Source organism: Heterocephalus glaber, unplaced genomic scaffold (assembly GCF_053883595.1).
Source record: "Heterocephalus glaber isolate CG9 unplaced genomic scaffold, H.glaber_assembly_v1.0 deba00001509, whole genome shotgun sequence".
Taxonomy (NCBI): Eukaryota; Metazoa; Chordata; class Mammalia; order Rodentia; family Bathyergidae; genus Heterocephalus; species Heterocephalus glaber.
This window is the reverse complement of record NW_028258325.1, coordinates 2,245,372-2,270,543: the sequence shown is the minus strand read 5'-3', so window position 1 is coordinate 2,270,543 and position 25,172 is coordinate 2,245,372. Positions and strand designations below refer to the sequence as shown.

The 25,172-nt window shown below is 66.1% G+C and overlaps 1 protein-coding gene across 3 annotated transcripts; it reads right to left on the bottom strand.

The window, feature by feature from the left end:
• Positions 1 to 1,420: 1,420 nt before the first annotated feature.
• On the bottom strand, positions 1,421 to 24,757 carry Dok7 (docking protein 7). 3 transcript variants are annotated; one of them, XM_004847361.3, is made up of 10 exons: positions 24,567 to 24,757; positions 24,450 to 24,495; positions 16,494 to 16,724; positions 15,499 to 15,699; positions 8,631 to 8,750; positions 7,199 to 7,318; positions 5,339 to 6,066; positions 2,662 to 2,704; positions 1,860 to 1,982; positions 1,421 to 1,718 (listed from the first exon to the last, which is right to left on the bottom strand). In XM_004847361.3, the coding sequence occupies exons 1-10, from the start codon at positions 24,618 to 24,620 to the stop codon at positions 1,591 to 1,593; spliced, it is 1,794 nt and encodes a 597-aa protein (XP_004847418.3). In that variant the 5' UTR covers positions 24,621 to 24,757; the 3' UTR covers positions 1,421 to 1,590. The 3 variants fall into 3 exon arrangements, with proteins under 3 accessions (XP_004847418.3, XP_087043372.1, XP_087043373.1); XM_087187246.1 differs by lacking the exons at positions 1,421 to 1,718; positions 1,860 to 1,982 and having other exon boundaries at positions 2,375 to 2,704; XM_087187247.1 differs by lacking the exons at positions 1,421 to 1,718; positions 1,860 to 1,982 and having other exon boundaries at positions 2,375 to 2,704; positions 16,500 to 16,724.
• Positions 24,758 to 25,172: the final 415 nt, after the last annotated feature.

Genomic DNA, 25,172 nt, shown 5'->3' with positions numbered 1-25,172 from the left:
CCCAGCGCTCGGGTACCAAGGGAGACCAGGGCTGGGCTGCAGCCCAAGGGCACAGGGCTCTGATCTGACCCCAGGGAGGCGAGGAGGGCAGCGTGGCCAGGAGGGCATGGGAGACACAAAGGCTGCCCACTTGGCCTCAGCTCGTGGAGGCCCTGCACAGGCTGGAGTTGGAGGCCAGGGTCCCAGAGACTGCGCAGCACACAGGGAGCCAGCCAGTGGTGCAGCGGGGCCCTGCCCATGTGGCTCTGTCCTCCAGGAAGGCTGCCAGGCCTGCAGTCACCTGCTATCAGCAGAGCCACCCCACCGGGACGGCCTGGTCCCCACTTCTGTGCCCCACAGCTCAGTCCTATGAGAGGGACCCTGCTGTGTCCCTGGGCCTCCCTCTGACCTCGGCCAGGTCCAGCTGAACCTGGAGGGCCCTGGCCCTGCACCCTGACCCCTCACTGCCAACCCCCATCACACTTGCAGGCGGACAGTCCCCGGGCCAGCGCGATGGCCACGCTCTGCCCACACAGCGTGAGCAAGGATCTGGGGGCCCCTCCAGGCCATCTCGGGGGTGACCTGCCACCACCACCCTCCCTTGCAGTTGCCCCGTCCAGTCAGGCCCACAGGGGCTCAGGACATGGGCAGGCAGGAGGGCCGGGCAACCCAAACCCAGGCTCAGCCGAGGTGGGCCCCCGCAGGGACTCATCGAAGATCCACTAGATGCTGGGGGTCAGGGACAGAAGGGGGATGCGGCCGGCTATGGGCAGAGCCCCCATCCCCTCAGAAACATCCCAGAGCTTCGAGTCAGGGAGGCCCCACAAAGCCCCTGGGTGGAGACCCAGCATCAAGATGTCAGATCAAGTCTGGGGCAGAAACCACGCAAGAAAGAGCCTCACACCTTCAGGAAAAGAATATGCATTGTTAAAAATGGACAGTAGGGGCCGGGGTTAGCTCAGTGGTTTTGCTGCCTGCTGCGCAAGCGCAAGGACCCAAGTTCAATCCCCGGTACCAAAAAGAAAAAATGGAGAGTAGGAGTTCACACTCTGAGCTAACTGTGGGTCCCGAGCAGCACGGCAGTTGGCCCATCCCTGGGCCACGCGGGCACTGACCGGGGCCACAGGCCTTCCGACCCCTGCCACCTCAGTCCTCAGGCCCAGGGCGCCGCAGCCCGAGAGGCGGGGCCCCCGGAGGGGTGTGCAGAGGACAGGGCCAGGCTGGAGCAGCGCGTCCCAGCCCAAGTCCCAGAGGGTGGGGACCAGCTTGCCCTGCCTTCCTCTGAGCTGTCCCTCATCCCGATGGGAGAGCAGCCTGCACTCCAGGCTCAGAGTCTGCTCCACAGCCTGGGTGACAGCTGGGGGCAGCGCCTCTCTGGACAGGGAGGCTTGGCCGGGCACCAGTGGACGGAGCCAGAGGGAGAAGAGCCCTCGCGTGGGTCCCCTCGCTGTGGTGGCCGGCCTGGACCCAGAGCCTTCCACCTCATCACTCCAGGAACCGGGGCCCGAGGTCCCTCCGCTGCAGCCTGGGTGCTGGTCACAGCCTCAGCCCGAGCTCTGAGGGCCAGGCTCCCGGAGACAGAGGCCACCCCGCAGATGTCCAGCCAGGGCCTCACCGTGGGCCGCCCCTCCTGTGCTGCTCCAGCTCCGACAGCCGCTCCTGGGCGTGCTGGGCCCCAGCCCGATGTGCCGCCTCCGTGGATGAAATGTCTATCTGTGCGTAACGCGAGGCACCAGCCCCTGCGGGAACCTGGGGTGAGCAGAGCCGCCCGGAGCCAGCCCGCTGCTTCCCCGTCCCACCTGTGACCCCCCAGGACACCCTCAGAGGGGCGGCTCTCGGACGGCAGGAAGAGCCCAGCTGAGCAGAGCCCACTCACCCACCTCGGACGCCCAGGCCGGCCTCCTGCAGCTCCAGGCCCATGTAGTGCAGCTGCTGCCGGGACGAGGGGCTGACGGGGATGTTCACGTAGGCGGGCGGCTCAGGAGCCCCTGGCCCTGGGGGTCCTGTGGGCCAGGGGCTGTGAGTCCCCCGGAAGACACCAGAGCTGTGCTGACCCCTCCTTGCGCTCTGCACTTCTCTTGGGCCTTAGGCCCCAGCCCCTGTCATTCCCTGGTCCCCAGCTCCTGAGGGCCGGGAGACACAGCAGAGCCCGGGGAGTCATGCAAGGCCCCTGTCCCACAGCACCCACAGAGACCACAGAGCTCTGACCCCCAGCCCTGGGGCGGATCCTGGCTCTGCTCTCCCTGCCCAGGTACCCTGGGTCACCCAGCCAGGTCCCTGGTGCAGGCCCATGCGGACCTTCTGGAAGTCCACCCTCCTCCCTGTTACTGCCCCCAGCAAGCCTGGGGTGCAGCTCATTCCTTGCTTGCTCCCAGGGGAGAGATTGAGACAGAGACCCCAAGTTACTGAGTCACTTGGGGCAGAGCTGGAGCGAGCCAGGCCGGCGTGGGCTCCCCTGGCTGACGCGGTGCACTAGTGATGGGCTGTCCTCTCCCCGTCTGCCCAGCTGGGGCCTGAGGATCTTGGATGGGGACCCGTGCTGAGGCCGCCCCGCCCCGCCTGGGCCCATCGTCCCGGGAGTGGGGCTCCCGTGGTGCCGATGGGCAGAAGGGCCCCCAGCCCACCGCCCGTCCTGACTCATCTCTCGGCCCAGACCACAGGCCAGCTTGTGCCAGGACCTACCTGAACGTGCCCTCACGCGTCCCGGGGCTGAGGCCGCCGCTCCCTAGACCGAGGAGAACTCGGGTCAGTACAGCCACCGCCTTCCCCGCTCTGCCCCTGTACCCCGCAAGGCCAACCGGCCCGAGGGCTAGCACTCTGCCCCCAGGCCCTGTGTCCCACGAGGGAGCTAGAGGCCTGGGACACCAGGCTCTCGGGCCTCAAGGCCCAGCTCCCTGTCCCACTTCTGCTGATGGCTTTGTGGGGATGCAGGGCCGCTGTGACACAGACCCAGGCCCCGAAGGGTGGCCCAGGTCTCTGCTCCGGGCCTGTGCTGAGGAGCACGGGAGCCCAGGCGAGGGGACAGTCTCTGCTGGGTACAGCGGGCTCTTCTGGCCCCACATGGGCAGTGCCTGGCAGGACGGGAGGAGCAGTGGAGGCTGACCCCCCGGGTGCCCCTGGCAAAAGGCCGTGGTGGCCAGGACCTGGGGTGCTTCTGGGGGGAACCTGGAAGAGGGGCTGGGGGTGGACGGGAGCCCGAGGCTGGAACAGGAACCCGGCCCCAGCTCCTGTCCAGGCCACCTGCCGGCCCCGAGAACCTGTCCTGCCGGGCCACGTCACACTCCCGCTGTGGGCGGATGCCCCAGGGCAGAGTAAGCACACTCAGCCCCTCAGGTCCCCACACCTGGGCCAGGACGGGGGCCGCTGAGGAAAGGCCCCAGCCGTCGGCACCCTCCCTGCAGAGGGGCTGCTGGGCTGGCTCTGAGCCGCCTACACACACTGGGGAGAGGGGGTGAGGAGACAGTCCCTGTCTGTCCCAGAGGGGACCCCGCCCAGCCCCAACAGGCGAGACCGCAGCCCACATCCAGGCCCCTGGCTCCGGAGACACTGAGCTCACGCGCTGTGGGGGCCCAGGCCTCCTCCTGAGGGCCCTCATTATGTGAGCTACCATGGCCCCAGCAGCCCCAAAGGCCTCCGTGGGCTGCTGCCCTGCCCTCCTTTGCGAGAGGCCTTCACACCCCAGCCCCCCCACCAAGGGCTGCACCCAGACCCAGGGCAGACACGGAGACCCTCAGCGAGGCTCGCTCCCCGCCTGGGCGCCCTTTCCTGCGGGCTGCAGGTGGAGGTCCCAGGACGCACCGGGGAGAGTTTGGGGAGGGAGGGTTCTGCTCAGCTCCCCATTTCTTGGGCAGGAAGCTGCCTCACAGCCCGGGGCCACTCCCACCAGTGTGCGTCAGGCCCTCCATGCAGCCCCGTGACGGGGGGTGGTCACCCCATCCATGGAAGAGGAAACTGAGGCTCAGAGAGGTGTAGTGACTTGTGGGCCACTCGCCCTGCAGGCTCGGCCCCAAAGCCTGTCCTCCCCACACTGCAGAGTTGCAGGAGCCCTGGGCTCCCAGTGGCCTGGCAGATGCTGACCCGGCTGCCCGCGCTCAGAGGGAGCAGGCGGGAGCACAGAGTCCAGGCTCAGAGCCAAACCAACACCCCTGACCTGGCACAGGCACGCACACACGTGCACGCACACACACACCCACCCCCGATCTAGGCTGCAGCCTGAGAGTCCAGTCCTGGTCACAGCAGGGCCAGACTGGGGAGGGGAGAGGGCTGGCCACACGGAAAGGACACGGTGGTATGAAAAGAAAACTTTATTTTCAGTCTGAGAATGTATTACAAAGTGTCAGATTTTAAAAATAGAGCAGAGCAACAACACGGTCGGTCAGTGGTGCAGGTGCAAGGTCAGGTGTTTACAGGGGACCTGGCCCAGGCCTGCCCAAGGGCCACAGGGAGCCCAGGAGGGCTGGGCACAGCCAGCCTCTGACTGTGCCAGCGAGGACAGCTCCACGCTGCACCACGCAGGGCACACAGACCCAGGAGGGGGGCTGGAGGCCCCAGGTGCCCGGGGAGCCCCAATGTCCCCCACTGGTCCTGCCCACCAGCTTCCTGGTCCCAGTGGGAGGGTGCAGGAGGAGGCGGTGGGGACCCCAGGCTGGCCGAGCTCACAGCCGGGGCTAGGGGAGGACTCTCCCTCGGGAAAAAGCTGGTGTGGGGCTCAGTGGGGTTCCAGTCACTGGGACGCAGACCCCATGAGTCACGGGGCCTCCTGAGCATCAGTTTCCTCCCCACAGGGTGGGCAGCCGTGCCCCACGCGGGTGCTATGGGTGAACACGCAGAGCCGACGGCGCAGACGGTGCCCTGGGAGGTCTGCGAGCCGGACCCCTGGACCCGGGGTGTCCGGAGCTGCTGGGGGGGCTCAATTTTCATGGAAAGAGGAGGAGGCTTGGGGCATTTAGAATGGGCAGTGGACCGGGATGAGCCCCCACTTGGGTCTAGCGCAGCCAACAGGGGCTTCCTACCCGGCACCCCAAAGCAGGCCTCCAGCCAGTGGGGTGCAGCACCCCCTGAGCCCCCAGTGTCTGACCCTCAGTGCTGGAGAAGCTGGGCCTGGGGACTCCATGCACCCCAGCCTGCCAGCTGGCGCCCCACTGTCCAGAACATGCTGCCTGAGGCACCCCGACCACTGGGGGGCCCTGTACCGCCGCCCAGCCCAGACCCTCTCCACCGCCTGCGGTCCCAGAAACGCAGCATAGAGCACCCCCTCTGCAAAGAGGTGGGTGGGCCCTCGACTCCCGTCCAGAGGGGCAAAACCCCAGCCCCTGGCAGCCATGGGGCCCGGGTGGCCGTCTCAGGGTGGGGACTTTACCTTGAGTCCGCCACAGAGTGGACAGGCCGAAAAGAAAGCAGGAGGCGGCCCAGCGTGCGGGTTGCCCGCTTCCCAGGGCTTGCTGGGGGCTGGGCTGGCCTGTGCGGCCTCGCTGCCCGAGGCCTCTGTCGCCTGTCCCTGCCGTTTGGTGCCCAGCCAGCTGGAAGGGCAGCCTTCAGACATCTGACCGCCCAGCTCTGCCGCCACACCCTGGTCGGGCCCACCCCGGCAGGCTGGGCTCTGGTCCCGGGGTGCCGGGAGCAGGCTGCGGGGTGTGTCGTAGTGCGGCCACCAAGACATGGGCACCTGGTACTCAGCCGCCCCAGGCGGGCAGGCGCACAGGCTGGGCTCGGGCGCCCCAGATGCCGGCAGGGGCAGGCTGAGCAGCGAGCCGAAGTCCTCGCCAGCCCGCCACACGTCCAGGCTGCTGCCTGCGTCAGACGAGAAGCTGCCCGAGTAGGAGGAGTGGCTGCCCGTGGCGATGCCGCTGTCCGAAGAGCTCTGGCGGCCAACTTCCTGCAGCTGCCGTGGCCACAGCGGCTTGGGGGGCGCCCTTGAGGTGCCCAACGCAGCCTCCTCTGGAGCCTGGGCAGCCGCCAGCCCCGGGCCCTCCTGCGATGTGCTGGCTGAGGACAGGTGCTGCTCGGGCCACGTGCTGAGCCGGCTGCTGGCACTGAGGTCCGAGTGGCTGGCCTCAGAGGGGGAGCTGGACAGGCTGCGGTCATCTCCTGCAGCGAGAGGGAGCGGAGCTGCGGTGGAGCCTGTGCCTGGCGGTGCCCAGTCACCTCCTCCCAGCCACTCCCCTGGTCCCAGCCCTGTCCTCTGCCTCCCAGTCACCCCACCCCAAGAGCCCCCTGCACCAGGGCTCTTCCCAAAGCAGCCTGGACCGGCCTGTCTCCCTCCTTCCAGCCCTCCGCATCGAGGAGCTGTGGCCACCAGGGTCCCTCCTCCTGGCATCCCAGCTCTGCGTCCAGCGCTGCTGACCGCTCTCCAGCCCCAGGGCCTGGGTCTCCCGGCCTTGCCCTCCCCTGACATCCCTGCCTGCCTTCCGGCTTCCCTCCCCTCTGGACCATGAGAGCTCCGAGGACAAGAGGTCTAAGATTCAAGACTGACCCACCGCCCACCAGCCAGGCCGAATCTCCCTAGTGTCCATGGGAAAGCCAGTCTGTCTTTGCTTCCTCCATTCAGCCTGCACATCAGCAGCAAGCCCCCAGGAAGGCAGAGGACTCGCTGCAAGCCTGAGACTTCCTACCCCAGGGGCCACCGCACAGGAGGGGGGCAGGCCACTGTCCCTCCATGAGCCCCAGGGGACGGGCAGCAGGGGGACCAGCAGAGCCAGCAGGGCTCCTGCACTCTGGCCTGGGAAGACTCCGGCGCTGCAGCAGCTACTCACTGAGTGCAGTCCCGTCCACCTGTCTTCCCTGGATGGCAGCAGAGGGGGCCCAGCGCCTGGGCAGCAGCTCTGCTGCCCCTCTGATTGTAGACCACACTGGTGGGTGCGGAAAAGCCAAACCCAACTGATCCACCCTCCCCATTATGCACCTCCTGCTAGCATCTAATAAAGGTTTGTCCGATCATGAATGAGTGAGAGAGTGAATGAACAGGAGGGTGAATGGATTAATAGAGAATGAATGCATGAGCAAGAAGGGAAAGGAAGGATAAGATGGATGAGAGATGGATAGATGAGGAGATGGATAGACTGATGGGGAGAGAAGGCAGCGTGAATGAATGAGCCAGAGGAGGAGCATGAATGGAGGGAAATGGGTGGTGATCACTGCAGGCACACTGGAGGGGCATGGGGGGCTCTGACACCCGAGAGACGGGCCATGTGTGCGGTGTCCGGGCCGCCATCGGCCATACCTCCACTGCCCGGCCGGCCTGTGTGAGACAGGATGCTGAGCCGCTTCTCCAGCTGCAAGGCTTCCAGTGTCTCCTGGGCCAAGCGCTCCTCCGCGGCCAAGAGCCCCCCAGAGCTCGGGTCTACGGCAGAGAAGGGCTGTGAGGCTGGCTGCCTCCACCCCAGGCCCACACTGCCGGGCTTCACAGTGGGTCCAGTGGCTTCAGAGCCTCAGGCATCCTGGGACAGCCCCAGCACAGGGTCCCCATGACCCAGACCCTCCCCAGGCCTCAGCCCCAGATGCTGGGACCACATCAGGATGCGGAAGTGGCCCCCACCCAGGCCTCCACTGCTCAGCCTGGGTCCCCACACATGGAACCTCCCTAATCTGGACAGACCCCGCCCACCCCCACCAAGGTGCCAGAGCTGTCTCCCGGGTGACGGCACCCTCCTTGCTGAGCCTCACAGGACACCTAAGGCTCCCGACTCGCGGCTGCTAACCCCAACCTATCCCATCACGTCTGCCTCCCGGGGAGTGCTCAGCCCCTCTGGTCACCACACCTGCACCTGTTTCCTCAAGCCATCACTGTGGGTCACAAAGGATGGAGGTCTGTGTCTAGGCCCTTGCTGTCCATACACTGTCTGGGCCAGCTGCACCTGCGCCTGCTGCCACAAGGCAGGACAAGGCCAGCAGGGGGTGCTGCCACGCCATCCTGCAGAGCCTGGAGGTGGGACGACTCCAGGCTGGGCGCTGCCTGCTCCCTCCCCAGTGACTGTGCCACCTGAGGCTCTGGGGTGGCGGCCATTGTGCCGGGCTGGGGGGTGCCCGCCTGGGGAGCAGTACACTTGCTGCTCTGCCCTCCCAGGATGCACCTGGGCAGCAGGACAAGCTCTGTCCTCTTGGGGGTGAAGGGAGCATCAGAGATTGTCCACACAGCCCCCTACCCTGCTTGAGCCCCTTGTGCCTGGGCTGTGTGGGTCCAATAATGTCCCTGGCCACTCCTAGACCACAGTGCCCAGTGATACCAGGGAGAGGAGATGGGACAGGAGACATGTTCCTGGGGGCCCTGTACCCACCCAGTGCACCCCAGTCCCCCACACCAGAGGAGGCAGTCCCGGACCAGGATCAGCTGGGAGACAGGAAATCCCCAGGATCCCAGGCCTCTTTTTCCCCATCCAGCCACAGTTTTGGCAAAACTCTCCCCATCAGAAGGCGCCAGGCCCCAAGGGTCCCCAGAGCTCAGGCCCCGTGGATGGAGCCTGGACCCCCAGAGCCCCAGGCTGCCTGGTCTCACTCCCAGGCCAACACGGATCCAGTTTCTTACCTGCAGGTGGGAACAGGTAGCCACCTAGCTGGGCTGACGAGTCAGGGTGGCCCTGAGGCCTTGGCCACTGTGAGAGCCCACCGAGCACCCCTCCCCACCTGGGCCCAACCTGGCCAGGCCCCACACACACCTGGGAGAACTGGCCGAAGCCCAAAGGGGCCCTTGGTCGGGGAGATGCCGCGGACGATGCAGTCAAACAGGAAGCTGATCTGCTCCCCCTCGGCTGAGGACAGGAAGAAAACTCCAGCCCCTGCAGAGGGAGGACAGAAACTTGGGGTCAGCCTGGCCCCGGATGGCTGGGAGACCCCTGCAGCGTGGGCATGGGGTTGAGGGGTGGGAGGGGCCTGAGCAAACTCCAGCAAATTCTGCAGGACTCACTTACCTGGCCCAGGACACTGTGGCCCCAGAGCCTGGGACTAAATCTCTTCTGCACCCAAAGGGCCCCACTGCATGTGTCTGGCACACAGGGTGTCAGGGCAGCCAGGCAGATGGGCCATGGCCCCCCCTAGCTGCCTTTGGGGCTCCAGCCTGTCCTTGAGGCACAAGGCTGGCCTGGCTCCTTCGGCAATGCCTGGGACTCGCAGGGACAGCCTGTGTGGAAATGTGGCCCCGACCCAGGCCTCGCTGTGAGGCTGGAACACAGTGTCTTGTGTCAATGAAGGGGCCCCATCCTGGCTGCATGGTGCAAGAGCACATCCTTCCACCAAGACAGGGTGCCCACCCTCCTCAGGAGACACACGGGCTCTGCCACCAGGCAGCTACGTGATCAGTCCCTGCCCTCCGAGCCTCAGTTTCCCCATCTGTGCCAGAGGACTGGCAGCCCCTACTTGGGGCTGTACCAGGCTGCCTGGAGTCAGGCTCATGTCCCAGGGCAGGGCTTGTCAAAGCAGGCGACACTCACCCCACCCCAGCCCCTCACCCAGGGCTGCTGTGAGGCCAGTCAAACCCATGACAGTGTGGCACCTGCCCCACCATGGCCGGCCATCACCCCGGCCAGCACAGCATCCCCCTGGCCAAGCGGCCTGCCCCTCTGCCTGGAGCTCGTGGGATAGACCATCGGGGTCACAGGCACATGGGGGCCACCTCCAGCCCTGTGCCTGCTCTGCAGAGGAGAAGGCCGCTTGGGCAGGGGAGTCGCCTGGGGCAGTGAGTCAGCAGGGAGGGCCCGGAGCCCTGGCCACAGTGAATGAAATCCCTTGCTGGCTGCGTGAATGGGGAGGCCAGGCCGGCTGCACCCACCTGCTGAGCCAGGCACGTGGGCCGGAGGCTCTGGGTGGCGTCACCGCCCAAGAATCCCTGTCCTCCTGAGCTCTGCCATTGCCCAAAGAAAGGCACGCGGTGGCCGCACACTGGGCCCTCGCACGTGGCTCTGGGGGCTGGGCCGGAAGAAGCACAGATCCAGAGGGCTTGGAGCTCAGGCTCTGCCTCCGGCTGCTCTGCCCTCCCCAGATCCTGGCTGGCCCTGACAGGCAGCCAGCTCAGGGCGCTCAGGGCAGGGCTGCCCTGGGACTGTGGAAGCCCCATGCACGTGGTGCCCCGAAACCAGGTGACAAAACAGTGCCACTCTAGCTTCAGAGAGGAGAAACTGAGGCCCAGGGGGACAAACAAGTGCAGAGTCACACACAAGAAGTGGACTCAGGCAGTTGTGGTCCGGGCCTGGCACCGGAGCTTCCGATCCCAGTCCTTAGAGGGGTGGTGGCGTGGAGGAGGCAGGCGCCCACCTCCTTGTCTCCCAGAGGGACCAAGAGGCTCACACACTCCGCTGGCCCTGGATGGGGCCCTGCACGCCAGGGCTGGCGAGGCCTGGTGCCAGCTCACACGGAGCATCTCACAGAGGTGCCCTGTCCCTGTGGCCACCCCGCCCAGGGCCAGGGCCCAGCCTCTCAGCCCCAGCACTCCCAAAAGGCCAGGCCTCTAATCCTGCGCTTACAGACAGCTGGCAGAGGCTTCGGGACAATCAGTCCCCCGACTATAAAAAAAACACTGGAGGGAGTGGAGCCGGGCCTGCATTCCGCCGGGGCGTTTGTGGAGCGTCATGGTCCCCCAGAAGGCAAGGCTGCCCAGGTGGGGGCCTGGGAGCTGGTGACTGGCCACCTGGGCTCCCGGTGTGCCCACCTGGCATCCCCACCCTCCACCCGTCCCCTGCAGGGCACCATCTCTGAGGGCCCTCAGAGCCAGGGACGAGGCTTCCCAGCGCCCACACTCCGCCTGTCCTCACCCCGCAGGACCCTCTGTCTCCCTGCACCCCAACAGGCTCTGGGGCTGCCCCAACCTCCCCAAATGTGCCCGCCCCAGCACACCTCTGCCTGGAGCAGACCAGCCATCGCCTCTGCAACCCTGGCTCCTTGACCGCCCACTCACCTCCAAGCTGTGGGCCACAGAGCAGCGCCCTCTTTGTGATGCCTCCCCACACAACCCCGCCCCCGCCTTGGAAGCCAGCAATCACCCTGGGCGCTCTCATGGACGCCTTCTTGGGCCTCACACACCTGCATCTGTGTGCTGTCCCAGCACTGTGCAAGTGGGGACCGTCTCAGCATCACCAGAGCCTGATGAGAGGCCCGTGCACGGCGTGGGCGGAAAGACGCCTTGCTCTCCCACAGCGCTCCCGGCACTCCTCGTTTGCCTGTGTGCTCCTCCAGCCCTGGGCGTAGGCCACAGGGGCCTGTGCTGCCCAGTTTTGCCCTCTTAGAAGCAGCAGGGCCACCGTGCTGGAGAGCACAGGCCCCGAGGGGACTCAGGGCCTTCTGACCAACACCCTGGCTTTGCGGCCTGCCATCTGCCAACGGCCACACCGAGTGACCCTGTCAATGCCTGGTGGAGCACACGGCCCAGATCCCGAGCCACAGAACTGCAAGTGACAGGGCAGCCACTGTGCTCAGGCCATTTGTTATGCAGCGGTGGACAACACAGGGGTGCAGATGAGGAGCAACCAGCTCTTAGGACGCAGAGCAAACAGCTGGGCAGCTACCGGCAGACAGCAGCTTTCACCCTGGGCAGAACAAGGAAGGAACCGGGAAAGGCTGGTCCTGCTATAGAAGTCCCTGGAGCCAGTTAGCTCCAGGTCCGCCATGTCGGAGTCTGGCTTTAAACCATCTCAGGGGCCTCAAGGCTGCCCCGGGCCTCGAAGGTGCTCAGTGTCCCAGGCCCTGAGAACAAATGCCACTGCGTCACCCTTGCTGACAGGTCACAGCCCCTCCAGCCATCACAGCGCAAGGACCCTTGACATACATAAACAAGCACCCATGTGTGCACACGTGCGCACACACACACATTTCCGAATGCCTCAGCCACACATTTCCAACAGCCCCTAAAGGGACGCGATGCCCTCCCAGTGCCACCCTGAGACCACTCAGCCAGTCACCAGCTCCTCCCCATCCCGGACCTGCAGGCCCCTTACGGGGTGCCCCACCCCAACCCTGCCGAAAGGGCCCTGGCTCGTACTTCCTCTACACCCGCCGAGGACCCCGTGAGGGTCCTGCCCCTGACGGTCTGCAGAGAGAGGCAAGCGGCCAGCCCTGGGCCCACGCACCCCCAGCCCTCGTCCCCTGTCATGGGACAGGAGATGGCAAACTTGGGGCACAGTCACAGTGCTGGGGTGCAGGGCAGCGAGGAGGGGTGGTGCCGTGGGAGGTGACGCCCAGGGCAGAGACCAAAGCGGCTCAGTTCCACACACAGGAAGCAGTCAGGGACGGAGGGGACGCTGACGCGGCCCAGGGCTGCACACGCGTAGGGGCCAGGGCCCAGGCAGGCCGCTCACACTAGGGACTCAGGGGCCACATGGTAGAGATGAGGAAACTGAGGCTCAGAAAGGTCACGAAAGGGCGGGGAAATTTCCAGGGACGTTGTACATCACCCCGGAAACCCCGGTTTCTCCTGCTTGTAGATGTGAGCCAAGGCAAGGCGGACAGTATGCCTGCCCTGGGCCACTCCCCGCCCAGAGCAAGCCAGCTGTGACAGCTTGAGCATCCAGACTCCCGTCACCTGTCCTGCCCGGTGGCCACCAGCTTGGGCCCACCCTGCCCAGCAGGGCCTTTGTTCCTCCAGAGGAAGAGGAAGAAGAGTGCCCTTCCCGCCAGCCAGGGTCGCCAGACAGGAGCCACGGGGAGGGAGGGGCAGCAGCCACAGTACCCCCTCGGTCCCAGCCGCTGCCCCTGAACAGCAGGAAGCCATGCCTTGGCTTCTGCTCCACACGGGGAGTGGTGAGCCAGCCTGTGGGCCAGACAGGGTCCATCCTGGAGCCCGGATGGAGGGGTCCCTGGATGCCTGCTGTGGCCAGCCTGGCTCTAAATGAGCCCCTGGACACAGACAGGCACAGACTCCTTGCACAAAATGCCGTCCTTCGGTACAAAGAGCAGTGGGTACCTGGAAGTGGCTCTGTGGGAATCCAGAGTGGGCAGACTCCACCACGGGCCGTGGAGGCTGGTTGGGTGGTCTCAGGCTGGGGACCCAAGGCAGGCCCTGCTCTCAAAGCCTGCAGACGTCACTACAGATGCCCCTCCCTGCCCTGCATCCTCCCTGGCACTCCCGGGCTGACAGTCCCGGCCCCGCCTCCTGCCCACAGCCGTGGGATCAGCCTCTCTGGCTGCCCAGGGCCCTCCTGGCCCCCAGCCTCTTCCTCCAGCCCTCTGTACCCCAGGATCACAGGCATCACCCGGAACACAGCCCTGTGCCCTGTGCCTGGGCCACCAGCCAGTCCCCTGGTCCTGGTCTCTGCCCCTTTTCCTCGGGCTCTCACATGGCCTTGTGTCCCTGTGGTCAGTGAAGGAGACGTGGGCTTTGGTTTTAGGTGTCAGAACCACACATGGGCCAGTTCCCAAATCGTCCCCCTATAACGTGCCACCAAAGGGGCCCCCAATGCCCCGCAGTGGCTGTGATCCTGAGCCACATGGTGCTTAGGCTGGAGATGATACTGGGGAAAGGAAATCAGTCAGCCTCCTGGTCACGTGCACTGGCGCTGCCCAGAGTCCTCACTCAGGGACCCCAAAGAGAGGAGGCGCTGTGGACTCAGAAATCCCTGAGGCACCACAGCTCAGGGCTGGCCGGGAACCCACCCGCTGCTGGCCACCCGCTGGCTCCTCAGCACTGGGACCTGCCCTCTGGATGGGGCCAGGCGCCTGTGACACTGCCCGAGGCCCGGCGAGCAGAAACAGGCGGCGGGGGCTTCCTGACTCGCCCTCTCCTCCAGGCTGCGGCTCATCCATGATGCCAGCTCGAGGGTCACCCACGCCTTCCCTTCTGGTCCACTCTGCCCCAGGCCCGCTCTCTGCCTCTCCAGCCCCAAGGCCCAGGGTGCAGGTCTATGGTGGGCAGGTGAGGGGCCTGGCTCTGGGGGCTGAGGCCCAGGCTGCAAACTGTACCCAGGGCAGAGAAAAGACACTAATTCTGCACACCAGCGACCTTCCTCCAGCTCTGTGCCCTCAGGTCACGAGGCCAGGGCCACAGACTGGCTGTGATTCTAGAACCATCATCTCAGCTGAAGAGCGGTCCCTAAGGGACAAGTTTCTACCTCAAATCTTTGAAGATGTGATGCAGTAGGGATGTTGGGGTTAACCAGGTGGGCCCCACATCCAGGGACTGTGTTCTCATGCGAGAGGGAGATGGGGGTGATGTGCCCAGGGTGACAGGCCCCCGGGAGCTGGAAGAGGAAGCAGGGACCCCCAGAGCCCTTACAAAGAGGTCCTGCTGACCCTGCACTAGGACTCTGGCCCCTGACTGAGAAGGGACCATTTCTGTGGTTTTAGGCCACCCAGTGTCGTCATCTGCCCCAGTAGGCATGGACACAGCAGCCACCACTCCCTGGGCCACACAAACGCCGGCTCCTCTCCTGAGATGCCCCAGGTCTCCCTCAGTAGTGCTGACCCTGGCCATGCCCCCGGCACCAGGCCAAGGGCTCCATGAACACAGAAACCAGCTCAAACCAGTCAGGGCAGCAGCCAAGCTGGCTTCCAGGGGCACCTGAGGGAGCCAACGGACAGGCCAGCCTGGGAGTCCCCCAGCCTGCCTGCAGCACACCAGGGGGTACAGCTGCTGGTCCCCAGGTTCTCCAGCCACCAGCAGCCATGAGGTTTGGGGGGAGACAGTTCCCAGAAGTCTGCCCGGACCTGACGCGGGACCAGGCCACCGCCAGCCAAGCACAGGCCCCAGGCGGGTGCTTGCTTCATGGCACTGATTCCAGACCTCGTGCAGAAGCACGGGCAGCCCTGGAGCACCCTCCCAGGGTTTCTGGCAGCCCAGGGCAATCGTAACAGCATGTGCCAGGCTTCTGCACAGGCGAGTCGTGTGTGATGCTCAGGACGTCCACCTCCAGGAGGAGGCCACACACACAGACCACCTTGGTGGAGGCCTCCATGCCACCCCAGAGAAGACAGCAGGTCTCCGAGGTCCGCAGAGAGGATGACACGCCCTCTGCCCGGCTCAGAGCACTGCAGGAACTCGAACAGGGCTGCCTGCCGAGCCACCATGGCTGTGGCCCCTGGTCTCCTACGGCCACCTCTGACTCCCCTGCTCCAGAGCGAGGGCCTAGCACTTGCCTGGCAGAGGATTCAGTGTCCCATCTCGTCCACCCTGGACACACAAGCAGGCAGGCGTGAAGGCCAGGGTCAGCGGCACGGGAGAGGCATGGTGGAAGGAGGGGCCGGGGGCCTCCATGCCCACCCCAGCCAGAACAAGGAGAGGACATGGGGCACTGAGCCCGGCAGCCAGCACGCTGTCCTGGTCACCTCAGCCCTGGAGGGGCCTGGCCCTCAGGAGGCAGCGTGCCTTTGGTAGAGGGAAAGGGGCCTGGCAGCAGGGCTCGTGACACACATCGCTGCTTTCCATTTTGTCCTTCAGTCTGAACGCTGCGTGACTCTGCAGGCTGCAAACTGCTGAGATGCCAGGGTCCCTCCTTCTGTCCCCAAGTGGCCTGAGCCCTTCCAGCCCAGAGGGCCACAGCAATGGGTCCCCAGGCCCATGCATGAGCCCGGTCAGCTCAGGGGCCCCACCTCCCGGATACTTACAGTACCCACACCTGGTCCCGCCTTCGAAGATGAACCCATTGGGCACAGCCCCGTAGCGCCGGAGGTTGGACAGCTTCCACTGCCCCATGACGGCCGGGGGGACGTCCCTGGCCAGGACGAGGACGTCGTTGCAGAGGTGGAGGGTGGCCGGGCCACTCTCCAGCTTGGTGCCAGGAGCCACCGTCACGGGGAACCTGTGGACTGGAGGGAGAGCAGGGGCAGAGGGCGTCATGGGGGTGGTGAGGGGCAGGCGAGGGACAGGCGTGGCCCTCAGCAGCTGCTGGCCCTGTGCATGCAACTGGGGCAGCACAGAGGATGCAGTGGGGACCACGGCTTGCCCATGGGGCCTCCCCTCCTGCCCCACTCTTTCAGGAACCACTGTAGCTAAGACAAGAGCTACGGGGCTGTGTACCGGCCACCTCGCCCTGACGGAGCAGCCGCAGAAGCTCGGCGGGTGTCTGTGTGCAGAGGGGGAAACTGAGGCTCAGGGGGCCCAGCACCCTGGGAGCAAGAGGACTGAGGTTTGTGCCTCAGCCTGCACCCCAGCTCAGCCTGGCCCTGGGCCCTGCTGGGGTTGGGACCCACTGTCCCTGCTTAGCTCGGCCTGACACCAGCACCCTGCTCCCCTGCCCTACCCCAGGAGATAGCCCAGCTTGGGAAGAGACGATGCCTGCTGGCCTCTGCCCCCTGTGCCCCCAGTCCTGGAGATGGAGGGTCCCTAGTTCCAATGCCACACCACACCCCCAGCACCCGCAGCCCTGCAGGGCCATGTCGGGGTCGCTCAGGGTGTCTGTGTGCGGCCTGGGCGGCCCCTGGCTGTGATGACCCTTGCCTAGGCCGTGAAGCAAAGGGGGCACCACAGGGCTGGGCTAGAACTCCACTGGAGAGCCTCCCGGAAAGACAGCGCCTCCCCACTGCCCTGGACCAGGGGCCCGCTGGGCTCTTGTCCCCGAGCGGGGAGGGGAGCCGCCGCCTCCGCTGCAGGTGCCACTCACCCTCACCGAGCGCAGAGCGGATGCGGGTGTCCCAGGCACACATGGCCTCGCGGCTGTCGAAGCCCAGCATGATGGCCTGGGACAGGCAGACGATGGCCAGCGTGTGGGCCAGGCCCTCGTAGGGCAGGCCGGGCTCTAGGCCGCAGATGTCTGCCAGGGTCAGGCTGCTGCGCTCCCCGAGGCCCCGAGTGCGCTCGGACCTGTCCTTGTAGACCAGCATCAGCAGACAGTCTGTGTAGACAGGAGAGGCACGTGGCCCCCATGGCCGGGACCAGGACCCAAGATGCCCACGCTGCCCTGCCCCAGAGCCCACCCTGGCTACATGGCACAGAGCCCCCACCCCAGCCTGCTGCCTGTGCTGCCGCCCACCCTGTCCCTGCTGCACCCCACATCCAGACCAGCTTCGCCTCCCGGTGCAATGGTTTCCAGGGCGTGGCCTGAGTCCCAGCCCCAGGGAGCACGGGGGCATCGCTGGGCCTCTTGAACCCCAGCCTCCAGAGTCTCAGGCCTCCCTCTTCCCCGGCTGTGGCCTGAGCCTCATCACTGGGCCTTCCAGGGCAGTCAGTGCTGCGTCCCAAGTGCCCGTTTCCCACCAGCATCCCAACTTCCACTCCATCCTGCCACCAGGCACACGTTCCTGTCCCGGGGACAACAGAGGACACCGTCACAGAGACCCTGCCCTCCACACCCTCAGGCAGGGCCTCCAGCAGTCAGGGAGCCCAGGTCTCCCCACCTCTGAGGAAGGAGCAGGACTGGGCCCAAGGCAGACACCTGTACACGGCACCTCCAGGACAAGTCCTGCTGGAAGCTCAAGGCGCCGAGCCCAGGTCTGCACACAGGCCAGCTGGACAGGGGCAGTGGGCACGTGTGCTCCAGGCTCTGAAGAGCAGACACAGCACCCTGTGTGGACTGGCAATCCCTCAGGGACAGAATGCAGCTGACCGCAGCACACAGGGCAGTTCTGCCGCAGAATCTACTCATCCCTCACACCCAGCCCAGAGTCGCAGCCTGAGCAGGCTCAGCGGCCAGAGGCCAGGCTGCGGGCACCCTGAGGCCCAGAGGACCTGGTCGTCTCTGTGTCGCCTGAGAGGCAGCAGGGAAGCCAGCGGGCGCCAATAAGACTTTATTGACAAAAACAGGGGCCCAGGGGCAGTGGACTTATACTTCCTTTTGAGACTCTGTCCGTGTCTGAATGTTGGTAAGCACAGAAGCACGAAGGCACTCCCCGTTTGAGGAAGGAAAAGAACCAGAGCCCACAGAAACCCATCTGCCATGGAGGCTGCAGCCAGCCTTTCCCAAGGGCATCGGGAGGGCCACACACAGATGAGTTCATGGGCAGAGAGAGATGCCCGGGCATGGGAGAAGTAATCTAAAATGGCAGCCGAAAAGGAGTGTGTCCTCACAGGGACTGTCCTCCACCACGGCCCCAGAGCACCAGGAAAGCAAACCCGAGGGGCAGCACAGCACAGAAAGGGCACCACTGGGCAACGCAAGCTCCCGGGCAGTGGCCGCAAGCATGGCACAGCCACCTCCATCTCCCCCGTCCTTGACCTCTGGTCCCCCGGCGTCAGGGCCCCGTCAGCTTCCTCAGATCTGGCCACGACGCACAGAGGGATTGGGCTGACGGGGCCAGCAGGGCCAAGCAGCTTGCCTCCTGTCGCTGCCCTGCGCCAGCCAGGGGCCCTTCTGTCCCCCGAGACCGGCCCCAGGTGGTGGACTTCTAGCAATGACTGGCTTCTGCAGCCACCTCTGAGGCTGCCAGTGTAGCTCTGGGCACCATTGCTGCTGCCCACTCGTGGGCCAGGCACCCCTCTCCTGACTCCAGAGCAGCACGAACTTGAATATGAGTCACCCCCGTGGGGACCATCCGGACTCCCTCCTCTGCCTGGCTCCTCCCCCAGACCCTCCAACGCCTGCCCCACTGTCCCCCTGCACACTGGCCTCTGTCCTGGGCCACTGGCCACACGGCTGCCTCAGGCCAAGGCCCCGCTGCCCAGGGCTCCCGCCTCCTGCAGGGCTCACCTGGATGCCACCTTCAGGAAGCCCCATCCCTGCTTCCCCCTCAGAGCCGCCCCGGCAGGCTGCAGCATCCCTCAAGGCAGTGAACAGGCTGCCTATCTGTTCGAGTTCCTGAAGGCTGCCACCTCAGTGACAGCCCTGGGGCTGGGCAACGCCACCCTGGAGGAGAAGCAGACCTCTGCCCAGGCGGACAGCTGCTGTAGGGGCAGCCTGGCTTGCCGGGCATGGGAGGTGTCGCCTCCTTTATCCAAGCAGTTACACTTCGTCCTATGATCCCAGAACTCTTCGAGGCTGAGGCAGGAAGATTCTAAGTTCAAGCCCAGCCTGGGCAACTTGGTGAGACTCTGTCTCCACGTAAAAGTAAAAAGGGCTGGGATGTAGCTCAGTGCAGAGCGCTTGCCTCGCACGTGGGAGGCCCTGGGTTCAGTCTCCGCCACTGCAGAAGCCACACTCCTGACAACGTGAAGTCAGGACGTGTTCCTGCAAGCTCCAGACAGGAAGCGACTTTAGCTTTTGGGGCTTATGGCCTCTGGCACAATGACTTAACTCAGGAGCAGCCCCTGGTGGCATGTATGTGATCGGCTTCGGCTACTTCCAATAAAACTTTATTCACAGAAACAGGTAGTGGCCGGACTTGGCTCTGAGACCAGTTTGCCAACTCCTGATGCAGGGTGGGGTTTGCTGGCCGCTGAGCAGTCTTCTTCAGCCTGGACGTGTATTGCAAGCCTGTTTTAGGGCGGCATGCAGGGCCCCATGTTTGTCCCTGAGACCCTCTCCTGATGCCCTGGTGCTGCCTGGCTGATTTCTCTGCACTCTGTCTAGAAATGCAGACTCTGCCTGCACCTTCTTGCATCTACAGGGGCCTCAGCAGTGGCCCCAAATATGTTCCTGACCCTGGGACCTGTGAGTGTGACATGCCCAGGGACTCAAGGTGAGCTGGACCTCGTTGTCCTGAGGCCCCACCTTGACCTCAGACTTCTGCCTCCACAGGCTTGAACCTGGGGTCCTCCTGACTCAGCCTCCCAGAGTGTCACTTTTTCAATAAAGAAGGCAACATCCCGCCAAGCCAGGCCGGCCAGGCGGCCCCTAAAGCAGCCATCTGTCCCTGGCAAGTTCGACCCAATGACAGGTGACCTTGTGAGAGACAGAAGAGGATACAGGCGGGGAGGAGGACAGGTGGACTCAGAGCCAGGGGCTGGAGTGAGAGGGCCACACGCCAGTGACACCTGGCGCCAGGGGAGCGGGGAAGCAGGAGAATCCCGTCCACACCTGGACCTCAGACTTCCACCTCCAGGACCTCGAGGGGCGGGTCAGTGCCGGGTCCTGCGGCAGCCCCAGCAACCAGCACTGGGGCATTTTCAGGACAAATGGAGCCAGGTGGAGGGAGGGAGGCGGCTGAGGTCTGCACAGCCGGGCCGTCGAGGGCTCCACAGCCCTGTTTCAGGGAGGGCGGGCGGCCAGCAGGAGCGCCCCACATGTGGCTGAGGCGGCACAGCCCTCTCAGCCCCTCCCCAGCCCCACCACCCCAGGCAAAATTGCCTTGTTCCAAAGCCGTATCCTCTGACGCTACCTGCCCTGCCAGGGCCCTCAGACTGGGTCGGGGTGGGGGCAGCTCCCTGAGCACTGCACGGCCAGGGACAGCGCCCAGCAGGGGGACACAGGACCCACACCCTGGCCGCCAGCTGAGCCAGCCCGCACCCTTCTGGGGCCCAGGTCCTCCATGCGCTCGGCTGCGAGGCTGAGATGCTTGGTTTCCCCGCCTACCCACAGGGGTCGGGGTGGCTGGGACCCCTGCTGCAGACGCAGGGGTGGGGACCGCACGTGACTGAGCAGAGGGCACTGGGGTCACTGGGGTGGAAGGCGACGGAAGGTGAGGCAAAGGGAGCCCCGGGCAGGGAGGCCACTCACCCACACCCGACGAGGGCTGGGGTCTGAGAGCTGTGAGCCCCCCAGACGAGACGCAGGCGCTGAGACGCTGACCCTGAGGGTGTCAGCAGGGGCTTCGGGCTGTGAGGAGGGCGGGGCGGAGGGCGGTCAGGGCCCCTCAGGCGCTGCTGGCCCCGCCCTGCGTGGACACAGGGAGGCCTCGCAACGACACCCCGACCTGTGCACGTGTTCACTCTTACACTCAACTGCTCACACGTGTGCACAGCACACCACGCCTCACCCACGGGCACCCAGTGAGGGCACGCTGGGCCCCGCCCCCGCCCCCTGGAGCTGCCGGCCCCTGAGAAGCAGAGGCCCCGGGCGCGCGGCACAGGCAGCAGCACTAGGCCCGCACGCACCCTGTGCAGCAAGCGTGGGGAGCGGCCGTGGTCCACGCAGGCTGTCCAGTGTCAGCACAGCAGATTCGGTACCCAGAGTCCGATCCACCGTCCCGCCCTCCAGGGAGGCCAGCAGCGCAGCGCCCGCGAAGGAAGGCGAGAAGCTGGTGCCAGGCGGGTCGGCCCTTAGGGCAGTGAAAGACGCTCGGCCCTCAGAGCCCCCAGGTCCGGCCCCTCCCGCTCCCTGCCTCTGTCCCCGAAGCACCCAGCCCAGCTCATCCCTGAATGCTGCTGTGCTCCGAGGGGTTGGGTCACAGGACGACCACCAGCAAAGGGCCGCACAGGGGCCAGGATCGGGTGGCCTGCTGGAGGGCAGGGACCCCTGGGCATGGGCTGGGGGCTCTTCCACGAGGGAGCAGCACTGTCAGAAGGAACAGCCAGTGCAGAGGCCCGGGAGCCCCAGGGCACCCAGGGCGGGCCTGGCTGTGTCTCAAAGCCCACCCTGGCTGGGTACAGCAGGGCCACTGCAGACATGTGCCAGGCAGGACGAGGGGACAGAGGCAGCTGCAGGAGCCGGGGCAGCCTTCACACTCCGCCCTTGGGCAGCCAGAGAGGACGCCACGGCCCTCCTGAAGGGGAGCCAGAGGGGCCGTGAAGGATGGGGCGAGCCAGCTGTGTGGGCTGGGACTGGGACGGGGTCTTTCTTGGGCCAGGGAGGTGGACCCTCCGGGGGACACAAAGCTGGGGCACAGGCAGGCAGCTGGACTGGAGTCTGGGATGTAAAAATAACCGTGGAGTCATGAGCTCCAGATGCCGTCAGAGCCAGGGCTGGGGGCAGCTGGGGAGGAGGGAGGACACATGGACGGACAGAGAAGGGCCTGGAGGCCGGGGAGGAAGAGGAGCAGCAGCTACACCGCCCAGCTGCAGGGGAGGCTGGGCCCCTGGAGGTCAAGGTGACCTTGAGGCCGCACGCACCCCAGCAGAGCGAGGCAGGAGCCTGGGGGGACCCTGCTGAGCCAGGGCTGGCCGGGAGAGGGCGGGACACCCAGGGCAGCCGGAGAGCCCTGCGCTGGCCCGTCCTCCTGTGACACACGGAGGAAACCTGGCTCCTTCACTGTGCACTACTGCCTGGCACAGGTCACGGCCGAGCCAGCCCGGAACAGTCGGGCACAGAGTGGCAGGGCTCAGTGCTGCCTGCTCCGGCACCCCGAGAGCCCTGGAAGTGGCTGGGCAGGGCCGGCCAGGTCCCACCCGAGAGGACGCAACTGTCAGTGCCGGGACCCAGGCTATCAGGACCCCAGGGTCCCTGTCCACGGTGCCACCACAGGGAGAGGAGAGACAGCCACCGGCCCGCCTGTCCTCAGCTGGGACATAGGTGTCTCCCCATTCCTTCGGAGGACATGGCAGACATGCAGATAACCCCAAGCTGAAGGCCAGCTGAGGAGGGACCCTGGGTGCTGCTCAAGACCCACACGCTCCTGGGGCACCCGCTGTGCCAGCAGAGCCATCCACTGCTTGGGGCTGGGTCCGAGAGTCAGGCAGCCCCAGGGCACCCAGCACGAGGGCCTGGAGCCCCTGGTCCTGGACCTTTGCCATGGTAGTAACCACGTGACAGGGTGGCCTCCTGCAGGTCGATCTCCTGGTGCATCTCTGAGGGGGAATGAAGTGAAGGCCACCTGTCCCACCTGGACTGGGCAAGATCCTTTGGGGTTCACTACCTAGGACCACCCCAAAGCCCTGCCAGCCCTGGGACTCCCATCCCTCCTGGTGGCTTCTGCACCATGCCCAGGGCAGCCCTCAGGAGAGCAGGGAACAGGCCTCCAGCCTGGCACACAGGAAACCCTGTGGCTGAACCCCAACAGGGGTGCTCCCCAGGCAGAGCCTCCGGTCAGGGGAAGATGATCCCCGCCTCAGCGGGCCCGAGCCAGCACAGACCCCGACCTCCTCTCTCCAGGGGCTGCCTGGGAAGGACCAGACCAGACTCCAGCCAGGAGAGTGCCCCAAAATCCTGCCCTGGGCAGGGCCGGTGGGGACCCACACAACCCCAGAGGGCCCGAGGGGCACAGCAGCCTTTGTCCCCTCTGCACCCTGCGGCAGCCCCGCATTCTGCACGTGCCCTGATGCAGCTTTGCTTTCTCTGCCAACTGAGCTTCTCCCCGAGCAGGTGCCCTGCTGGGCAAATGCCCACCGCAGAGCTGGCCTTGCTCCCCCCACCCCACCCCTAAGCTGCCTCCTGGGGGCCCCTGGGGAAGGGAATCTCGATTTTTGTTGAGGGCCCTGGATTTCCCAAGGTGGGAAAGCAGGATGGGCCCTTTCTTCCCACACACTAGGCTCCGGGAGTTGGGGGCCAGGGGGCTGGAGCACCCATGGGTGCGGGGTTCCAAGGACCACCCAGGACCCCAGCCCAGCTGCGGTCACTGAGAGCTCCGCTCCGGGCTGGTGGGATGGTAGGCCGGCTGGGGGCCGTCACACCCCGCCCGTTAGCTCCCTGGCCACCCACCGCCTGCACGTGGGACCCAGACAGGCCTGTCAGCCGGGGGCCCTTGCACCTCCGCCGGGCAGCGCCTGCTCGTGTGCCGCCTCCAGGACACCGTCTGACCCAGGCAGGGACGCTCTTCCGGGTGGACCTCTGTCCTCGGTGACCTCCCTGGCCCCCTGGCCTCTGGGGTTCCCAGAGATACTGACCCCTGTGCCCCAAACACAGCTCAGTGCCCAAATCCACCATCCCACAGAGCGAGACTGTCCCCAGACCCCAGGCTGGCCTCGGAGCCTTCCCTCAGCCCCCTCCACCAGACAGCCCTGTGCCTCTGAGGACAGGGACCCCAGGCTCCAGGCGGCACAGGCTCTGGCATGAGGACAGAGACGCGTGGGGCTCCTAGAGCAGGGCCAAGTCCTGGCAGGAAGCGACTCTGTCCACAAAACCAGCTGCCCCTCCCTGGAAGTGGACAGACGCCCGGGCGCCTGCACACACCCCTGCCCAGCGTCTCCCGCAGACCCAGGCGGCTCCAAGGCACCTGTCCCCTGAAACAGCTGCAGCCCTCACTCTGCCTCTGAGCCCCCGGGAGAAGCTGGAGCTGCCGGCAGCTGTGTGGCTTCTTGCTGGCTCCACACTGGAGCTGCTGGCTGGGGGGCCAGGGCTGCAGGGGGCCCGTGCACTTTCCCCAGAGGTCTGCACCCCACACAAGGTCGGCGCCACTTTCCCGGGGTGCACGAGTGGGACACTGCCCACCTGGCCGCCCAGCCTTGGCCCAGCCCCTGATGCAGCTTGGGCTGCACCGAGCTGGGCGCCAGCACAACATGGTCCCCCAGTGCGGACAGCAGCTTTCTGGGGCGCCGTGCCACTCGGTGGGGAGGCTCTGAGCTTTGTCCCCCGCCCCCGCAGCCCCTCTTCTGCACGGGGGGGGGCACCACCCGGGCCGGGGCGGCCAGCTCCGGGGGCTCCACGGGTGGGCACCTTCCTGGCACCTGCAGCTCTGTGCGCGGCGGGGCCCTGGGCCTGCCGGCCGGCCGGGCTAACGGGGCTCTGGCTCTCCGGTTACGCTGGGCTGGGTTTCAGGGCTCCGCCTGGCTATTTCGGGCGCGCTGGCGGCCTCGACCGCGTCGCAGGGGCCGCGAGGGGTCCCGGGCGCCCACACCCACACCCACACCGCCCGGCCGCCTGCCCCGCACTCACCTGCCACCGGCGACGGCTTGCGCAGCACGAGCCACCTACTCTTCCACTGCAGGGACAAGACAGCGTGAGCGGCCGCCCCGCGCGCCCCCGCCCCGCGCGCCCCCGCCTTGCCCCGACCTTCTTGCCGTCCCGCAGCTTGACCTGGCCCTCCACCAGGGCAGCCTCGGTCATCTTCTGTCATGGTTCCCGCCCGGCGCCACCGAGCCGCTCCCTGCGCCCGGCACTTCAACCCAGGGTCACTTTCAAAATAGCTTGGGAGGGCCCTGGGCTGGGCCAGGAGGGCGGGCCGGGGCGGCGGGCGGGGCAGGGACGGGGCCTGAGGACCCGGCCCCAGTGGTGGGAGAGGCAGGGCCTCCTGCAGGTGCGGGGACAGCTCCCCTACACCTGGCCTGCATCCCCGCTGTCTGGCCACCTGACGCCACGCGAGGCTCCCACACTCAGGGCTCCACCCGCAAACCTCCCAGGGGGCGGGCCAGGAGGGGGCGGGGCGGGCCTTCCCCCAAATGCAAAGAAGCCCCTACCCAGGGGACAGGGGACGCTGGCGTGCATGGGACACTTTTCCAGTCTGTCCTCAACCTCCCTGGCTTCTCCCTCTGGCACCTCCCCTCCCCTGTGCCCAGGGGTCAGTGTGACCACAGGCAGCCCTGGCCCAGGACGTGCCCCGATGCCCAGGCCTCCTCCACTGCCCAGAGGTGGCCACTCCCAGACAGGGGCAGGACCACA